At 41.7% G+C, this 18,254-nt stretch overlaps 1 protein-coding gene across 3 annotated transcripts in view; it reads right to left on the reverse strand.

Annotated features, from left to right (window-relative positions):
* Positions 1-11,735: 11,735 nt before the first annotated feature.
* Positions 11,736-18,254, reverse strand: part of Arhgap19 (Rho GTPase activating protein 19) — a 49,262-nt gene continuing 42,743 nt past the window's right edge. For all 3 annotated transcript variants that reach the window (XM_046450450.2, XM_046450454.2, XM_046450451.2), the window contains one exon: positions 11,736-15,675. In XM_046450450.2, coding sequence (XP_046306406.1) covers positions 15,665-15,675 — 11 coding nt within the window. In that variant the 3' untranslated portion in view covers positions 11,736-15,664. The remainder of the gene's footprint in view (positions 15,676-18,254) is intronic.

Consider the following 18,254-nt stretch of genomic DNA (forward strand, 5'->3'; position numbering starts at 1 on the left):
ATAGGCGAGCGCTCTACCGCTGAGCCACAATCCCAGCCCCTTAGTCAGCTTTTTCGCTGCTGTGATGAAAATATCTGACCAGAACAATTGTAGAGGAGGAAAAGTTTATTTGGAAGCTTATGGTTTCAGAGGTCTCCATCCATAGACAGCCAGGTCCATTCCTCAGGGCTCAAGATGAGGCTGAACATCATGGTGGAAGAGTGTGGCCGAGGCAAGCAAATCACACGGTTATCAGGAAACAGAGGGAGAGGAACTCTATGATCCAGATAGAAAATATATACCCCATAGCCACACCCCTAATGAACCACTTCCTCCAGTCGCACCCCACCCCTCTAGTAAATCCCATCAAGGATTTATTCACTGATTAGGTTAAAGCTGTAACCCAATCATTTCTCCTCCAAACCTTCTTGCATTGTCTCATATGTGAGCTTTTAGGGGACACCTCACATCTAAACCATAAGAGTGCACAAAGAAGCCTCTCTCAACTTAAAAGCCTTGAACAATTTTCAATGCCCTATAGTTTAACTTTCTGATTATGAGACCCCATAGTTCTGGGTCACTGTTCCTCCATCAGAGTGCAGTGTCCCACCTGGCCCCAACTTTTCATTAAAATATCTCTGTGTCTTCTTTCTTTCTGTGTTTTCCTTCATCTCCCATTGTCCCTACTAGATAATCCTTTGTGGATGCTGCACAGGTAGCAGTAGATGTTAAAAATACATAAACTAAATAGATGGATTTCCAGGTTCAGAAAGCAATTTCACTTTATGTAGTAAGCTGCAAACACCCCCAGCTCTAGAACTCTCTGCCCCATCTCCCTGTCCTCTCTGAACCCTAGTTTCTCTAGTCGGTTTTGACTTCCTAGTTCTGCTTCCTACCCTCAACCCAAAGACAGGCAGCTCTCCTTCCAAGCTATCCATCCTCATGCTGAGGCCTTGCTGGTCCAGGCACTGTGCTTTGCCTGGGAGATGCCAAGATGAATTAGATGCAGTCCCTTCCCTGAAGGAGCTCCCCATCTGGACAGGTTGGTCCTGCAGATGTGGTGCAATGTGGTCAGTCCTCCAGGAGAGGTGTATCAAGCTGGGGTGGGAGTTCAGCAGGTGGAGTCAGGGCTCTGCCTGGGAGGGAGAAACCTTCTTAGAAGAGGTTTCTTTTGTGGTGCGTTTTGTTTTGTTGTTTGTTTTCCGTGCTGGGAACTGGTCCCAGGACCTCCTGCATTATAGACAAGGTGCTTTGCCAGAGTCACATCCCCAACCCTGAACTAGGTCTTGAATGACTCTGAATTTATCTCCTGGGTCAGACTTGAATTAGAGTTCTTTGGATTCAAGCTGTAAAACATCTTCTCATATGCTTATTGGCCATTAGCAGTTCTTCTTTGAAGTGATGTTTATTCAGATCCTTTGCACCTTTTAATTTTATTTATGTATTTATCTTTGTAACAGGGATTGACCCAGGGGCACTTTACCACTGGAATGGTCAATTTGAATTGTCAACTTGATTGGATTAAGAGATATCAAGGATTAAGAGGGTTATAGGTGTGTCATTGAGGATGTGTCTAGGAATGGTTGCATGCGGGATGGCCAACTGAAATGGAGACACCCTCCCCAGAAACATGCACAGCACAGACCAATAGGATGGTGGCTTGTATAGAATAAAAGTTGGAAGAATAAAGAAGGAGCAGTGGATGCAAACTCGATTCTTCTTCACCGGGTTCTTGATTACTGCTGCGATCATCTGAGGACATCAGACTCTGGCTTCTTCACTCTTCCAAAGTGGATTCTGACAGTGATTCCCCGGAAGGCTTAGGTCTCAGACTAAGACAGCACCATTGATCCCTTCAGTCTCTTGGACTGTGCAGCTATTGGTGCTCCCAGCTCTCCAGCCTGCAGATGGCCATTGTGGACTATCTAGCTTCTGGTCGCGTAAGCCAATCTAATATAAGTCCCTTTTTTATAATTATACTTCCTGTTGACTCTGTTCCCCTAGGGAACCCTGACTAATACAACCACTGAGCTACTCTACCAGCTTTTTTTAAAAAATATTTTTTTAGTTGGAGATAGACCTTTATTTTATATATTTATATGAGGTGCTGAGAATTGAACCCAGTGCCTCACACATGCCAGACAAGTGCGCTACCTCTGGGCCACAGCCACAGCCCCTTACCAGCCCTCTTTATTTTTATTTTAAAACAGTTCTCACTAAGCTCCTTAGGCCCTCACTAAGTTGCTAAGGCTGGCCTCAAACTTGAGATCCTCCTGCCTCAGCCTCCCAAGTTACTGAGATTACAGGTGTGTACAACTTACCCAGCTACTTTGCCCATTTTTAATTTTTTAAAATTGTTGAGTTATAAGAGTGATCTCTACCAGTCCCTTATCAGATAAATTATTTGCAATATTTTCTTTCATTTTGTGGGTCTAAACATCCTTTTTAGCCTTTTAAATCTAATGTCATATGTATAAAGTACATAATAAAATTTCATAAGTGATTTAAATTTTTCTGATAACCACAAAAAAGTAAAAAGAAACAGGTAAAATTTATTTTTTACAAAAATTATATATCTGAAATTTTATCATTTCTACATGTAATCCAAACAAAAATATAAATGAGATATTTAACATTCTTTTTTGTACTAACTCTTCAAAATCAGACATAGAAACACAGCCCACCTCAGCTGTCTATGCTACCCTATGTGTCATACACATTATCATGTCCATCATTAAGCTTCCATTCAACACAGCACAACCCAAGGCACAACTTTTGCACATGATCGCTCTTGCTTTCCCACCAGAAGGCAACATACAAAGCCCCAAGATTAATTATGTCCAACCTCAGAAAATGTACATAGCATCTATCTCTGAAAGGTTTTAATTATTCCTCAAATTTAGTCATAGACTCACCCAAATAAATTTGTAATGTTGACCTAACAATAATTATAAAAACAAGAATAAAACAGAAATTCACTAATACACTAACACACACACACACACACACACACACACACAGAGCAAAAGGGACAAACATGCAGAGCTGCCAGAGTCCCCAGTCAATGGCCACAGCTCCACAGTTGATATTCATAGTCTGCTTCTTCCTTCATGTGTCTTAGGCTCCCTCTATCCTCCACCAAGACTTGAGCTTCTCAGGTTCTCTACCTGCAGGGTAACCCCAAACTTCACTGCTGCAAGGTCTGAATCCTTAGTGGCCCCGCCTTTGGCTGGTTGCTGTAGTTTTCCACTAACTTCTAGCATGAGCATGGAAATACCAAGAGGTGCCCTCAAAGTTGGAGACATATTTCTTCTCCCCCTATTTGTAGCAGCAACCCTATTTCTCTTTGGTTCAGAGGCATGAGGAGCCCAATACAGCCCAGAGCAGGCTCCATTCAACAGAATCTTTGTCACATGGGCTGAAGCAACCATCCTCCATCAGAAAGAAGGCTGTGGAGCTAGCAGGGCTCAGAGTTGCAGGAGCAGGAGGAAAGAATGCCCCAATAGTGAGCGGACCCCCCTCCCATCCCTGCCACTTGATTTTGATGGAAAAAACAATCTCAGATTCCAAGCCTATTTCTGCATCCTGCAAAACAGAACCCCAACTTTCCAGGCCAAATGGCCATAACCAAGTCTTCAGCTGACCATACCACAGAGCCATCAGGCCAGAAGCTTCTGGATTACAGGGCATTGGTTAAACTAGTGATTTTTCATGAGGGCAGATCCATTGCTGAACTTCATTTGCTCTGAACTGAGCTCTCTGGAAAGAAGCAATGTCACACAGAGTACATGACCATGACTGAGGTACTCCACTATTCCGCGAACACACAGAGGGTTGGGCTGGCAGAAATATTTCAAGAAGGGATGGCAAATCCATATCCAGAATAAGTGTCTGTTCCAATGAAGACAAAACCAATGGCCTCTCCATGATGGAAGAGATCCAGTGTAATCAATCTGCCACCAGATGGCTGGCTGACAGCCCCACCTCCAGGAACGGTAAACTCCTAAAATGCCTGCAGGTTATTTCCCTGCCTTCCTTTCCTCATTAGCTCTCTAATTTTCTGAGGGCCTCTTCTGGATAAATAAGTCTTCAGCCCCATAAATGGCACAGCAGGGACTGGGCTCTCGGGCCAGGACACTGTCTCTACAGAGGCATGAAAAATTATGAGATGGCAGCAACAACTGCCACTCCTCAAACAATGACCCAGTGTCCAGCACTGGACAGTCTGGGACACCTGAATCCTAGTTCCAGGTATGGCATAGCACCCCTGTGACAGGAAAGGGGCTTTTTGCCTCTTGAGGCTGTTTCCCCATTCTTGAAATGGACTGGAAACTCCAGGGTGTCAGCACCAAGAGGTAGACCAAGGGGAGGGGGTGGGCTCCTTTCCCCTCAGGTGCAGTCAACAAGAGAGAATTGTTTAAATAATCAGTTAATAGTTGGTCTTCTTATAGGCACCATATACCTTCAATTCTAAACAATATAAGAAAATACTCACCAGAAAAAATCTTTTTGTTTACTTAATTTCTAAACAATTGCTACAGATACTGGAGTTTTTTTTGTTTGTTTTGTTCTGGTTTTTTTTGGTTTTTGGTTTTTTTTTTTTTTTTCCCCAGAACTGGGGGTTGAACTCAGGGCCTTCCATATGTTAGGCAAGCACTCTACCACTGAGCTGTATCTCCAGCACTTTTTCTTTTTTTTAAATTTTGAGACAGGGTCTCACTAAGTTGTCCAGTCTGGCCTCAAACTCGTGATCCTCCTGTCCCATATGCCATCATGCCTAACTTACTATTAAGTTTTAATAATGTATGTATAAGCTTTAAATTTGCACATTCTTATTATTTATCTTTTTTTTGGGGGGGGGGGTACTGGGTATTGAATTTAGGAACACTCGATCACTGAGCCACATTCCAGGTCTATTTTGTATTTTATTTAGAGACAGGGTCTCACTGAGTTACTGAGGGCCTCGCTGTTGCAGAGGCTGGCTTTGAACTCACGACCCTCCTGCCTCAGCCTCCTGAGCTATTGGGATCACAGGCATGCGTCACTGCGCCCGGCTTATTATTTATCTTTTAATAAAGTCTATTCTACATGGGTGTTAACTTGTAGGATTCCCAGGTTGGCCCCAAACACACAAAGACCCAGCTATATGTGTTTATTTCTAAGTAAGTTTTTAATGGTTTGGAATCTTTCAGACTCACTTCTGGCTAAAATTTAAACAAATAAATCAAAGACAAGAATATTTAAGAGAAGTCCCCACCCATCTCTTAACCCTAATACTCAGGTGAGAAAGAGCATCTTTGCCATCTAGTGGCAGAAATGGTGATTACAGGCACACGTGGCTGAGTGTTATCCCTGAAGACAGCTCTGTCCAATGGGGTAGTGACATGTATCTATTAAGCACTTGATATGAAATGTGATTTGTCTGAATTAAGATATGCTGTAGGTGTAAAATACATATTGAATCTCAAAGACTTTGAAAAATATTTAAAACATTTCTTAGCAATTACTGAATATACTAATTACATATTGATTTTTTTAGATTACATTTTAATCATAAAATTGGCAGAAAGCGGGCTGGGGTTGTGGCTCAGTGATGGAGCACTCACCTGGCATGTGGGAGGAACTAAGTTCAATTCTCAGCACCACATAAAAATAAATAAAGTATAAAAAAAATTGGCAGTAGGGGAAGCAGTGGGGAGATTTAATTAGACAGGTCAACCCAGGGTTGGTTGCATCCTAGGTCCACCTAGATAACAGTGAGAAAATTCCTTCACTTCTCAGGTTAGTTCCCTCATCCTTAAAATGGATCAGTGGTACCAACAGCTTGGGATTCGAGAACCAAATGTGGTAAGGCATGTAAAATCCCTGAGACACAGGAAAAGTTGATATCTTTCCCCTCATAGTTGATCTGAATGGCAGTAAAATTAGAGTAGACCCTGTCAGAGTTCTGATTTCATTCCCTTTGCTCCCTTTAACTTGAAGTGGTAGGTGTTGTGCCCTAAGGAATCAGTCTCCCTAATTGCAACCCTCTTGGGGACCCTCAATCAGCACCAACTATGTGCACAGAACTAGATACCAGCTCATAGTTTGGCCTGCCTTTCTGGCCTGTCCACACACCAGCTCCCCACATGCCACAGTGAGGAGACCTCTGCCCCTACGGGCCTTCTTTATTCTGTGCCCAAGACTGGCACAAAATGCTCACCCACTGCCACACCACATATGCAGTTCTCAGTGTGGTCCATGAACCAGAATCTTCAGCATCATCTGGGAACTCATTAGAAATATAGCTGTTCTCTTCTCAGACTTACTGGACCAGAAACTTCAGAGGTGCATCTCAGCAGTGTTTCACAAAATCTTCCAGGGGGTTCCAATATGTTTAAGTTTGGGAACCACTACCACAAAATCCTACACCTGGCCAACTCCACAGCTCCCAGCTTCCTGTGCTGATCCTCCTTCCCTTTCACCCCTCTCCATCCCATTGTAGAGAGACTCTCCTGTGGCTAAAGCCACACTCCCATCTCCCCTGTGCCCTGTGCCCCTGTGCCTGTTTCTATCTCACCAAATGTCACTAGCAAACCTCCAATGATACTGTCACATATGCTGACCACATTTGTTTTTGGGGTTGGTACTGGGAATTAAATCCAGGGGTGCTTTACACTGAGCTATATCTCCAGCCCTTTTGATATTTTATTTTGAGGCAGGGTCTCCCCAAGTTGTCCCATTGGCCTCAAACTTGTGATCTTTTTGCCTTAGCCTCCCAAGTAGCTAGAATTGCAGGCATGTGTCACCACACCCAGCTCAGGCCACTTTTGTTTCTTACTCAACATTTTGAAATTTGACACTAATACAGACACTTTATTCTGGTCCTAAAGAAGCTAAAAAATCAGACATAACATACAAGTCATATTTTTCTATGGTTTATGACATGAAGCACATTCTTTTCATTCATGCTGGAGATGATGTGAACTCTGGGATATTAACAAGTTACTCCACATGGGGTAAAGAGGTGAGCTTGGGGTATTGGCCACAGGTACCTGTTCCACAGGGATTAACAGTTTTTTGAGGCTCTTTTCACTTCATGATTTCTTCTGGACTTCACAAAAGCACAAGATGGAGAAGTAGAGTAGTGATGATTATCTGTATTTCATACACAAGTAAACTGAGACTTGGTGTGATTCAGTAATTCAGCTAGTCATACAGACTCAGACAAAGTAACTGAAGCTAATACCCATGGCTTCTTGGTGTGGTTTCCTTCATCTGAAACAAACCATCAAACCCATTTTCACCACCATCTGGGAATGTCAGATGGGTCTAAATTATCATGTTCAGCTTTTCAAGATAAACAATGGGACTTGGTTGAATGAGGCCACAAGCTCTTATCTCTAGGAACTTCTAGTCTAAGAGTAAGAAATATGATCACAGAGAGAAAGACCAGTGAAGAATTCATGGACAGCTTTTTTTTTAAGAGAGAGAGAGAGAGAGAGAGGAGAAAGAGAGAATTTTTTAATATTTATTTTTTAGTTTTCGGCAGACACAACATCTTTTTTGTATGTATGTGGTGCTGAGGATCGAACCCGGGCGGTACGCATGCCAGGCGAGCACACTACTGCTTGAGCCACATCCCCAGCCCATCATGGACAGCTTTTTAAATTGAGCTGTGGGCAAACAGAACACAATGACACTCTGCAAAACTGTGTCATTTGCCTTCAGGTTGAAATTCTTATCACAGTGATTGCTGGACAGCTCCTCAAACACAGTGCAGGTCTGATGGGACAATCAAGTTGGAACATCATCTAAAGAATGCTACTTTCTAGGGGGCTGGGTTTGTGGCTCAGTGGTAGAGCGCTTGCCTAGCATGTGCGAGGTTCTGGGTTCGATCATCAGTACCACACAAAATAAATAAATAAAAGTATAAAAAAGAAGAACACTACTTTCTAAAGAAGACAGTGTGTTCCAGGGAGTTTCAGTCCCACAAATAGAATCTTCTATAACACAATCACAGCTGTAGAAGCGAACAGAATATTGAATCTTCATCAAAGGAAGAGCCTCTGCTTTTCTCATGCTTACAGTATGCTGACTTGCTGCTCTGGCTGTCAATGCAATCTGATAGGGCAGAAGCTCCCCACTTGAGGGTTAACCCTTAAACACATATAGTACTTAGTATTTTAAGACATTTGAACTTGTGATCAAGTTCAAATTATAGATCAATCGTCTAATTCTTTTTTTTTTTTTTTTTTTTTTTTTGGTATTTGAACCAGGGTGTTCTTCCACTGAACTACATTCCCAGTCCTTTTTATTTTTTTATTTTGAGGAGGGTCTCACTAATTGTTGAGCCTGGCCTCAAACTTGCAATCCTCTCACCTCAGCAAGTTATTGAGATTACAGGCGTGCATGATTCATTCTTTAAAGCTAGACATATGATTTATAATATATCCACATACGTTGATGTGCTATACAGTGATGCTCCAGACTGCATATACAACAGTGATCCCATGAGGTTATTACCTGGTGATATTGTAACTGTCATACATACAGCAATGCATGCTTTACACATTCGTTTGTGGTGACGCTAGTACAAACCTTTGCTTCCAATCATATAAAAGTATAACAATTATGTACACTACCTGATACTTGATAAGACGATACACTTCTGTTGCTGGTGTATTTACTATACTTTTTTTATTGTTGTTTTAGAGGTACTGGGTTCAGTGGTAGAGCGCTTGCCTAGCATGTGCAAGATGCTGGATTTTATGTGGAACTCCTTCACTCTGAAGCTCACTGTAAAGCGGTACGCCACGCTGCCCTGGCAGCAGCTTCACACATCTCATGTTTACCAAGTCTCCAGAGGCCACATCCCAGAGGCCATGGGGAGAGACTGACCCAGACCATGCAGGTTCGTGTGCCACTCTACAATGTTCACACAACAGCAAAATCATCTAATGGTGCATTTCTCAGAACGTACCCTCATCATTAGGCAACACATGACTGTATATCACATCAATATTTTTCCTCTGAGGGCTATTATTTTCCCTTCTGAGTCATTGCCAGTGGACACAGATCATGAAAATATGATAAATGCAGCAATCTTAAGCACAATCTTAAATTTGTACTTGCCTCAGCCTTGAGTGGAGAGAGACCCAGCTGTGATGTCCATGTGGAAAATTGACATCCCCCGACCCAGGTTGGTACAAGAGTCCCCAAAAGATGCTTACTTACCTCCTAAGTTTGATTGACTCTTTTCTAGCCCACTGGCTCCACCTCCTGGGCTTCTCTGGCCCTCAGGCTCAGTTTCTAAACTGTGAGTCTTTCCTTTTTCTTCTGCCCATTGATACGGTTCAAATGAATTAAGCATTCCTCTGTACCAAGGCCTTGACAACAAAAACGACTTATTTCTGGGAATATAAAGAGAAGGTAGCAATGACACTGATGGGCCCTCCCACTCACCTTAATCCTGATTTCAAGTAGAAGACTCTCAGGATCTCGGCATTGGATGCCGCTGATAAGGGATTCAGATATTAACATTCAACCTGAACCAAGGCTTAGCCACTGCTCAATCCAATTTTTTGTTCAAGAGGCTAGCCTCCGAGAAGCATCTAAATGACGTCCTCCATACCTTAACCACTAGCCTGGGGTTCAGCCTTCAACTTTCCAGTCCCCTGCAGGCCTCTGATTCAGGAACACTGGTAAAGCAAAAGTGGGCCATGTACCACAGCAGGCGAAGGAAAATGAAATAGCCCAGGAAGAGGAGGAGACCACAGCATGACTCTTCCCAATTTCCTGTTTTCCTCTCTTCCCTTTCCACTGTTTAATGCATGTTTACCTCTTCATTTTTTTCCGTGACTCAATGATCGATTGCTATATGCTCAGCATTCTCAGGCATTTTGATCGTCCTTCTATTTTTCAAAATACCCCTTGTCCTCTCCAGACCATTTCCTTTTCTTTGGCATTACCAGTTTTATTTAAGCCTCTCCCTGCTTCACCTTCAGGGAGCAGACCTGACTCCTTTCTTTTCTGTAAATAATACGCATGGGTCTTGGGAGATGGAGAAGACAGGTAGTTCTTAGCAGCATCTAAGCTGACAACAGAGGAACACATGGGTAGTTCACAGAGTCAAGACAACTGCAGAGATTTTATTTCTATTCGGAATTTAAGTAGCTCCTTTGTTATCAAAATAACTACATCAGCACCAATATCCTGCTGATTATAAAATTAATCCTTGGCAGAGAGAGAATTAACATTTAATGAATACTTGCCATCTGCCAGCATTGTTAAAGGCTAGTAGTTCTCAGTATTTTAGTGGTCAAGGATTCCTCTGAGACTCTTGTGAAAGCTATGAAATCTCTCCCCTGGAAAAATGCAAATAGACAAAATTTTACATACAATCACAGGGGCAAATGCTCTCCTGAAGCCCAGCCAGAGATCCCAAATTAAAGCCCTAGCCTTCCATCTGTTCACAAGCATGGTAGTACTGTTGACATGGATACTACGATCTCCACCTCACAGATGAGGTGACAGCGGGTTCAGGAACATACCTGAAATCACACAATGAGCAATAGCTACAATAAACGGAATATCTGTGTTTCCCAAAAAATTCATGTTGAAATCTAATCCCCAATGTGAGGGTATTTGGAGGTGGGGTGTTTGAGATATGATTAGGTAATGAGGGTAAAGCCCTCAAGAATAGGGACAAGGCTCTTATAAAAGCCCCAAAGAAAACCTTGTCCCTTCTGCCATGCGAGTTACAGGGAAAAGATGGCAGCTATGAACCAGGAAGCAGGGGCTCAACAGAACCAGATCTACCAGCATCCTGATCTTGGACTTCCCAGCCTCCAGAATGTGAGAAATACATTTGTGCTTGTTTTTTTGTTTGTTTTTGTTTTTCCCCTTTGGGGTTTTGATTTTGTTTTTAGGCAAGGTCTATGTTGCATAGGCTGGTCTGAAACTCCTGGGCTCAAGCAAGCCTCTTTCCTCAGCCTCCCAAGGAACTGGAACTCCAGAAAGGCCACCATACCTGGCAATTTGGGTTATTCATAAGCAACCCAGTTTATGGTATTGTTACCATATCTGTGTTTCCCCCAAAATTCATGTGACGGAAACAATTCAACAAGATTTGTCTAAATATCTAGTTTTTTACTATTACTGTAACTCTCAGTCCTTATTTTTAAGCGAGGAAATAGATACTATGTGAGGAACTGTGATCTGTGCAAAGCACTCAGTCACAGGACATCAGGAGGTTCAGCAGCCCAGTGTCTTGCATTTCTTATCTGCTCCCAAGTTCAACTACCCCTGATCTACCCACCCAGCTGAAAAACAAGCCAAAAAGAAATATATATTTATTTATTTATCTATCAGCACTGAGGATTGATCCAAGATGTTCTACCACTGAGCTACACTCCCAGGACTTTTTTTTTTTTTTTGAGTTAGGGCCTCGCTAAGTTGCTGAGGCTGCCCTAAATTTATAGTCCTCCTGCCTCAGTCTCCTGAGTCACTGGGATTGTAGGCTATGTGCCACCACAATGGTCAGAGGAGTCTTTTTTTTTTAATATTTATTTTTTAGTTATAGTTGGACACATTATACATGGGACCTTTATTATTTTTTTTTTTTAAAGTGGTGCTAAGGATTGAACCCAGGGCTCTACCACTGAGCCACAACCTCAGCCCAAGAAGAGCCTTTCTTAAATCTGTTCCATAGATTCAGAGGCAACCTCTCTTTTCAAAATAACCCAATGATGTGAACTAAGAGACCAGTCAAAGTCTATGGATATGAAACAAAAGAAATTTAATTTCAGAATATTACATAAATAGAAAAGACAATGCATATGATTGTTTCTTTATAATTACACATACATATATATATAGTAAATAAGAATGAATAAAAAATGGTGAAACTTTCTCTCTTAAGAAACCTTGCTTCGGTTGTTGAGCAGGTTCTTAGTGCATAGACAACCCTTGCTAGGAAGACAGGACCCTGGGGTGAGGGAATGTTTTTCCCAGCAGGTTCTGCTGGTCCCTAAATATGTAAGGGGCATGTTCAATGGCTCTTCGGCTCAGGCTGTGGCCTCACACACTCCGGTTTCCATGGTAACCCAAGCACTGGGGCTATTTGTGTTCCACCTTCTCACTAGCCCTCCTCCATCAAGATCTCAGCATTAGCTGTCTGGAAGGCCAGCTTTCTACAGTTGAGTTTGCCATGGGACTAATTACCACTGGTTCAAGAGTTTGTACACCATAGGAACCCAAATCTGCCCCCAAAGTTTGCAATGTCCTGCTGGTGTCCAATTTTCGATCTAGGTCCTCTCCTTCAGTACAAAAGTTTCAGGGCAGAGGAGGAAAGGGACGATCTCTGCTGGGGAAAGAAGTTCTATGCAGGTGAGAACTCTGAAAGGGGGCCATCAGTTTCCACCCTCTGTGTGGGGCCCTGGAAGGAGCAAGGAAGCAGATAGAGTCTAGAGACCATGGATCCCAAAGATGCCTCCCATGTGGCATGGTCCCGTGGCCAGACTGTGGGGCACAGCCCCGATGACCACAAGTTTCCCAAGAAAGCAGGATTTTAAACCGTGTGCTACCGCAGACTCCTGTGAGGGAAGCTGACCAAAACTCCTGCTCAGGTGGGAAGAATGGCTCTGTTCTGACTCTAGGATCAACTGGCCTCCCTGGAGGTCAACAAAACAGTCACCTATGAAGCATCCAGTGGTCCCCACAGTTCACAGCCCTGTACTGCCTCATTTCCCATAGGGGTCCCCTGGTCATTCTTATCTCTTGGTGGCCATTTCAGGTAAAGAGCTCTCCTTTGTGGAAGGTCAACTGGTTCACTTATGATTCATTACCTGCTCCTCTTGTTGACACTCAAGCTGAAAGAGGTCTGATTCTCCTTCAACTGCTGCAGTGGAGTTTTTCAAACCAAATCACTATTCCCAGTACAAAAGTCCATTACTGTAAAAGGCTGGAAACTCAGTGCCTGTGGCTCCCGCTAATTCAGCCAGTGGAGCTCCTCCAGCACAGAACTGAATCAAGGAAGCGGTCTGTGTTTTCATGCTTGCACACCCTTGGCACATATACACCACCCCATACTGACATCACGTAAAACCCATGGCAGCTGACCACAGAAAGAAACTTTAAAAGCCACAAGAAGAGACACATCCAAAGAGACTGTTCCAACATGGAAAAATAAACACAAACAAAACCGATTTAAAAAACATCTTATAGGTTAAAAAATTAACTAATACTGGCTCAAAAATATCTGCCCACCACATCAGAAGGGAGATTGCAACCTTCCATGGCAATGAGGAAGGGTTTTTTTCTGTTTTCTATAAGATTCCATAGGATCAGAATAGTTACATATTATAAGGTAAAAGGTTATACTGCTTACTCCTCAAATGTGGTTTCCAACTGGATCACAGCTTCTATTAAAAAAAATGGCTATAATACCTTTAAAGTAAGTGAAAGTATAATCAATAAATAAACAAAAAACAGACCCAAATACACATAAACTGTTCCAGGGAACTAGCTATATAAAAGCATGTGCATGTGGTAAACATCTCTCACCATCCTCACGCCAGAACACTACCCTGGGTTACTGATTCCATTTATCCAAATAGCATCTCTTAAGAGTCAACCACCTCTCTTAAACTGAGCACAGAACTAACAGGTGACAAGGAGGTATCTGGTCACTGCTCTGCTCTACCTGATGCCAGACTTATGTTTAAGACTGCCACCCTACTCCAGGATGAAATACACTTAAAGGAATAAAGAAAGGTAGTACAGAATTAACAAAGAACACTACTTTGATTTAGTGATACCAAAAGGAGTCTCTGAGTATCTGGGGTAAGAAACTGTTTTTTCTTAATAAGAGAAAGAAGTAAAGTAACCAGATAATAATATTTTAGATAAATGCAACTTTTAAGAAAAGAATTCAAATAGAAACCTATACAGTTGAATTTGCTAATATTTTTAACAATGACCTAAAACTGCTCCAGAGAAAGGGGCTTTTAAGGGGTTAACACTCCCACGCATCTACTGTCCTTAAGTCTATTAGTCCTAAAGGCCGAATTTTACACTTTCTTCACTATTGCTGTTACAACAGCAAAAGAAACAGTTTAGTATGGAAGAGAGGACCAAGAGTCAGACACAAAGCCAAACTCTGCTGCCTAGAATCATCTTTTGTTTCGGCAATAATGCAGCATTTTCAATCATGTAAAAGTAGGTCAGCAAACCATATTTTGCTGGGCATCTGCTTCCCTACAGTGGCCTGACATGGGTCCAGCACACAGGGTGGGGATGGTTATGTAGCTTAACACAGTCAGGCACACACCTGAACATTCTCACCTGCCACATGCTGTTTGCCACACAGTTAATATTTCATACAAGACTAAAGTCATGTCATTGCTCACCTCAAACATATGTGAACATACACAACCCAAAAGGCAAAAGTTCCAGCCCCATCTCCAAATTTCTCCCCATGGCCCCTTTGATAAGGAGAGGAGAAGTGCAGCATCTGCTCTTGAGGACTGGGGAAAAGCTACAACTGCTTCCAAATAAGAACAGTCTCTTCTTTAAATCCTATAGGCTCTACAGAGACTGCTGCTCACTCCTTTCTTCTGATTCCAACTTGCTCTCAGGAAAATCTAGCTGCACACCTGGTCCCTGGGAAGGTCAACAGGACTCCACCTGCAGCCAGCCAGCCCCTCCTAGGCGCACTCTAGAGCTTCCCACTGCATACAATGATTCAGCACACCTCTAGGAAGCTGTCAGTGACTATTCTTGAGTCACAAGAATTTGGTTCAGAAGTATTCCATTGGCATCAGAGATGTTTTAGGTGAGAGGATGCTGAATGAAGGGGACAACCTCAGCAACTACACAATTATTTTTGCATCACTGAAGACATGGGAAGGAAAGGAAAGAGAGAGAAGGGAGGGAGTGGGGGAGGGAAAACAGTTTAAAATTGAAATCTGTTAAAATACAGTGTTGTTCTGAATTCTGCTTACAATACTGCAGGTCAAACATCCTATAATCTTAGACCCAAGAATAATAAGAAGTTTCCAAAAAAGCTATACATTCCTTGAACACAAATAAGATACTGAGGAATACAGCATCCTGAGTTAAAGAGCTATCCCAAAGCTCAAGCTGAAAAAGACCGAAAGGCTTTTAGGTTATCAAGAGCCCTTTTAGGTAACAAATGCCCCTCCCCTCAAAAAAAAAAAAAAATGGCTTTTAAGGCAAAGAAATAAACAAACAACAAATAAGTAAATAACAAACAACTATCCCCCAACACTGTCAAACAGAGTAAAACCCCAGTTAAAATAACATCAATCCTCTAGAATTAAAAAAAAAAAATCACTGATAGTCGAGCACAAATTTCAGGTTTTTTAAAACAGAACCTGCCTAAACACACCACCTGGTTCTGTTCATTTGCTACACTGTATAAGCCAGGTGGCTGGTTAGTGGTTTCCCCATAATATTAAAAAGAGAAAGCAAGGGAGAACAGCTTGCTCCCTCAGGAGGCACAGCTTGCCAGCATCATCCAGTGAGTAGGATTAGAGTGTCAGTCAGGTCACAGTGTTAGTTGGCTTTCTCAATTCAAAATGCAGCAAGCTAGCTGCAAGTCCAGCTTCATTGTGTGCATTAAAAAACAAAAAAGAAACTGGCCCACTAAAGAGAAAATTCTGGGTGGATGACTGGAGATTCTTCAGAGGAATCCTAGGTTGAAGGAAAACAACAGCATTAGACACATGTATAAATATTTCATTTTACAAACATCCCACCCAAAAGCTATGGGAATCTATACTAAACATGTTATACAAACTGAAAGTTAAAGAATTTAATTGAAAACTTGATTCTCTACCAAGTAAACATCACCTGTCTGTTTGACCTAATCCTAGTTCATTAAGTCATCTTAATGGCACTCACATGTACCACTTAGTAGGTACATATTTAGTGCTGGGTGCTGCTCTAAGTTCTTTATGTGCATTTTTCTCATTTCTCCTCAAAACTAACTGCACATGAAACAGTGATCCTGCCATTTTACAGATGAAAGATCTTCAACCTACACCAGTGATTTGACCTAGGACATACAGCTATTAAGGAGCAAAGCAGGGGACTGGACCCAAGCATTAAATGAATACAGAGCTCAAGCTCTCACACCTCTGCCCCTCTTATTAGTGAGTGTGTGCTGAACACTTAATAGAACAAGGCACTGTCATCATTGCGAAACAGAGAATAACAGAAGACAGAGGCCACAAATACTTAAGTCTGACCCTTGTCTCCCAGAAAAGAAACCAGATAGAAATAAGACAACACATGTAAAGTGAATAACCACAAATCACACAGTTTCCAGTTTAGTAGCATCAGAGTTCAAAGGAAAAAAGTAATTCTATCTGGCTGGGTTAGACAGAGAAGGTTTCAAAGAGGATCTGGGGTTTCAAGCTGAACCTTAAATAACAGGTAAGATTGTGACTACTGAAAAATAACATTATTTTTTAATTCCATTAATAAATACAGGCTAAATCAGTTGTTCCCATTTGGGGGTGACTTTTCCCCCTCAAGAGACATTTAGTAATGTCTGAAGGCATTTTGGTTGTCATAACTAGTATCTAGTGGATAGAAGCCAGAGATGCTGTTGAACATCATACAATGCACAGGGAAGCCCCACAACAAAAAATTAAGTGACCCAAAATGACAATAGTACCAAGGCTGAGAAACCCTTTGCTAAATAGAAGTCTTTGGGGATTATGTTATTGATGGTGCTAATAAAACTGCATTATCTTCTTCAAAGAACATTTGTTATTTTTATAAACATCAGTACCAAAACAAACAAACTTAGGACTGTGTTCATTGTTATGTTAAAGAAACACACTGCAAGCTCTTGGATCTGCAGACTTGGAGACTAAAACAAAGTTTAGACCTGGAGATGCTGGTTTGAGCATAGTCAACAGAGCACAGAACTGGGCTGGAGAAGCAAACCAAGCTACTAAGAGGAGGAAAAAAAAAACAAGAGGAGAGAAGAGCAGAGAAGACAGATTTTTTAAAACAACAAGAGAAGAAGACGAGGGCTAGGAAGATGACAGTAAGCTACTACAGACAAAAGAAAATTAAAGAAACAAAGAGGAAAACAAGAATAGCTAGCACCATAATAGCAAGAAAGGACAGAGGAAGTGACCAGAGACAGGACAGAGTGATAATGCCTGGCCTGAAGGTCATTCATTTTCTGTGCATCTATATCTTTCTGAACCACTATCATTTTTGAGAATCTAACAAAAACTATAGGTTCTCTCCCCAAGAAAAATGCACACATTAACTCACATAAAAGAGTGCAACAATAATGCCAGGGACTTTATTAGACCCCTTAGGAAGGCCACAGACAACAGGTCAAAAACCCCTGCTCTAAAACTCCTCAAGAAAATAGTAAACTGGCTGATTTGTTAAATTCATTTCTTTCTTTCCAAAATAGAGTTCTCAAGATAGAAAGACTTATTATTTCCTGCTTATCTTCAAAAATGATAGCAACTAAAGTTGTAACAGATACAAAACAACATATCCTTCAAAAATAACTTATACTTGGTTTTGACTCATGGACATACAGATAGAAATATTTAGACATAAATAACTCAAACGCTGTTCTTGCCTCAGTCAGACAGCCCTTGCCCCAAAGTCAGAAGCAAGAAGGAAAGAAACATGAGCTCAGATAATTCATTCAAAGATAAGAAGACTATAGTGAAATCTAATTTTCTAGATAAGAATGAAGATTAATCCACAAGGATTGGGCTTTTGTTCTCTTCCTACTTCTGATGTCTCAAACAGTAACTATGCTCATGTCTCAGTAGTAAAACAAGCATGTTAAGCTAGAGATCATCTATATATAACCAAGCCAGCTCTCATCTGGTTTTCCTCAGTAACAACTATTACAACTTAGTAATAATAAGGCCTTAATAATTATAATGTACTTCTAAAAATATTATTTCAATTGAGTCTCATGATAAATCTGTCAAGTAGGTCTAACTATAGGATAAATATCCCTTATCCAAAATTCTTGGAACCAGAAGTTTCAGACTTGGGGGATTTTCAGATTTTATCAGTTGAATATCCCTAATCCAAAACTCTAAAAGTCAGAATGCACACTGGGCATGGTGGCACACATCTGTAATCCCAGTAGCTTGGGAGGCTGAGGCAGGAGGATTGCAAGTTCAAAGCCAGCCTCAGCAATTCAGCAAGGCCCTAAGTAACTCAGTGAGACCCTGTCTCTAAAATACAAAAAATGGCTGGGGATGTGCTTCAGTGTG

Source organism: Marmota monax, unplaced genomic scaffold, assembly GCF_021218885.2.
Source record: "Marmota monax isolate L192 unplaced genomic scaffold, Marmota_monax_Labrador192_F-V1.1 WCK01_AAM20220418_F8-fsc00004, whole genome shotgun sequence".
Lineage (NCBI taxonomy): Eukaryota > Metazoa > Chordata > Mammalia > Rodentia > Sciuridae > Marmota > Marmota monax.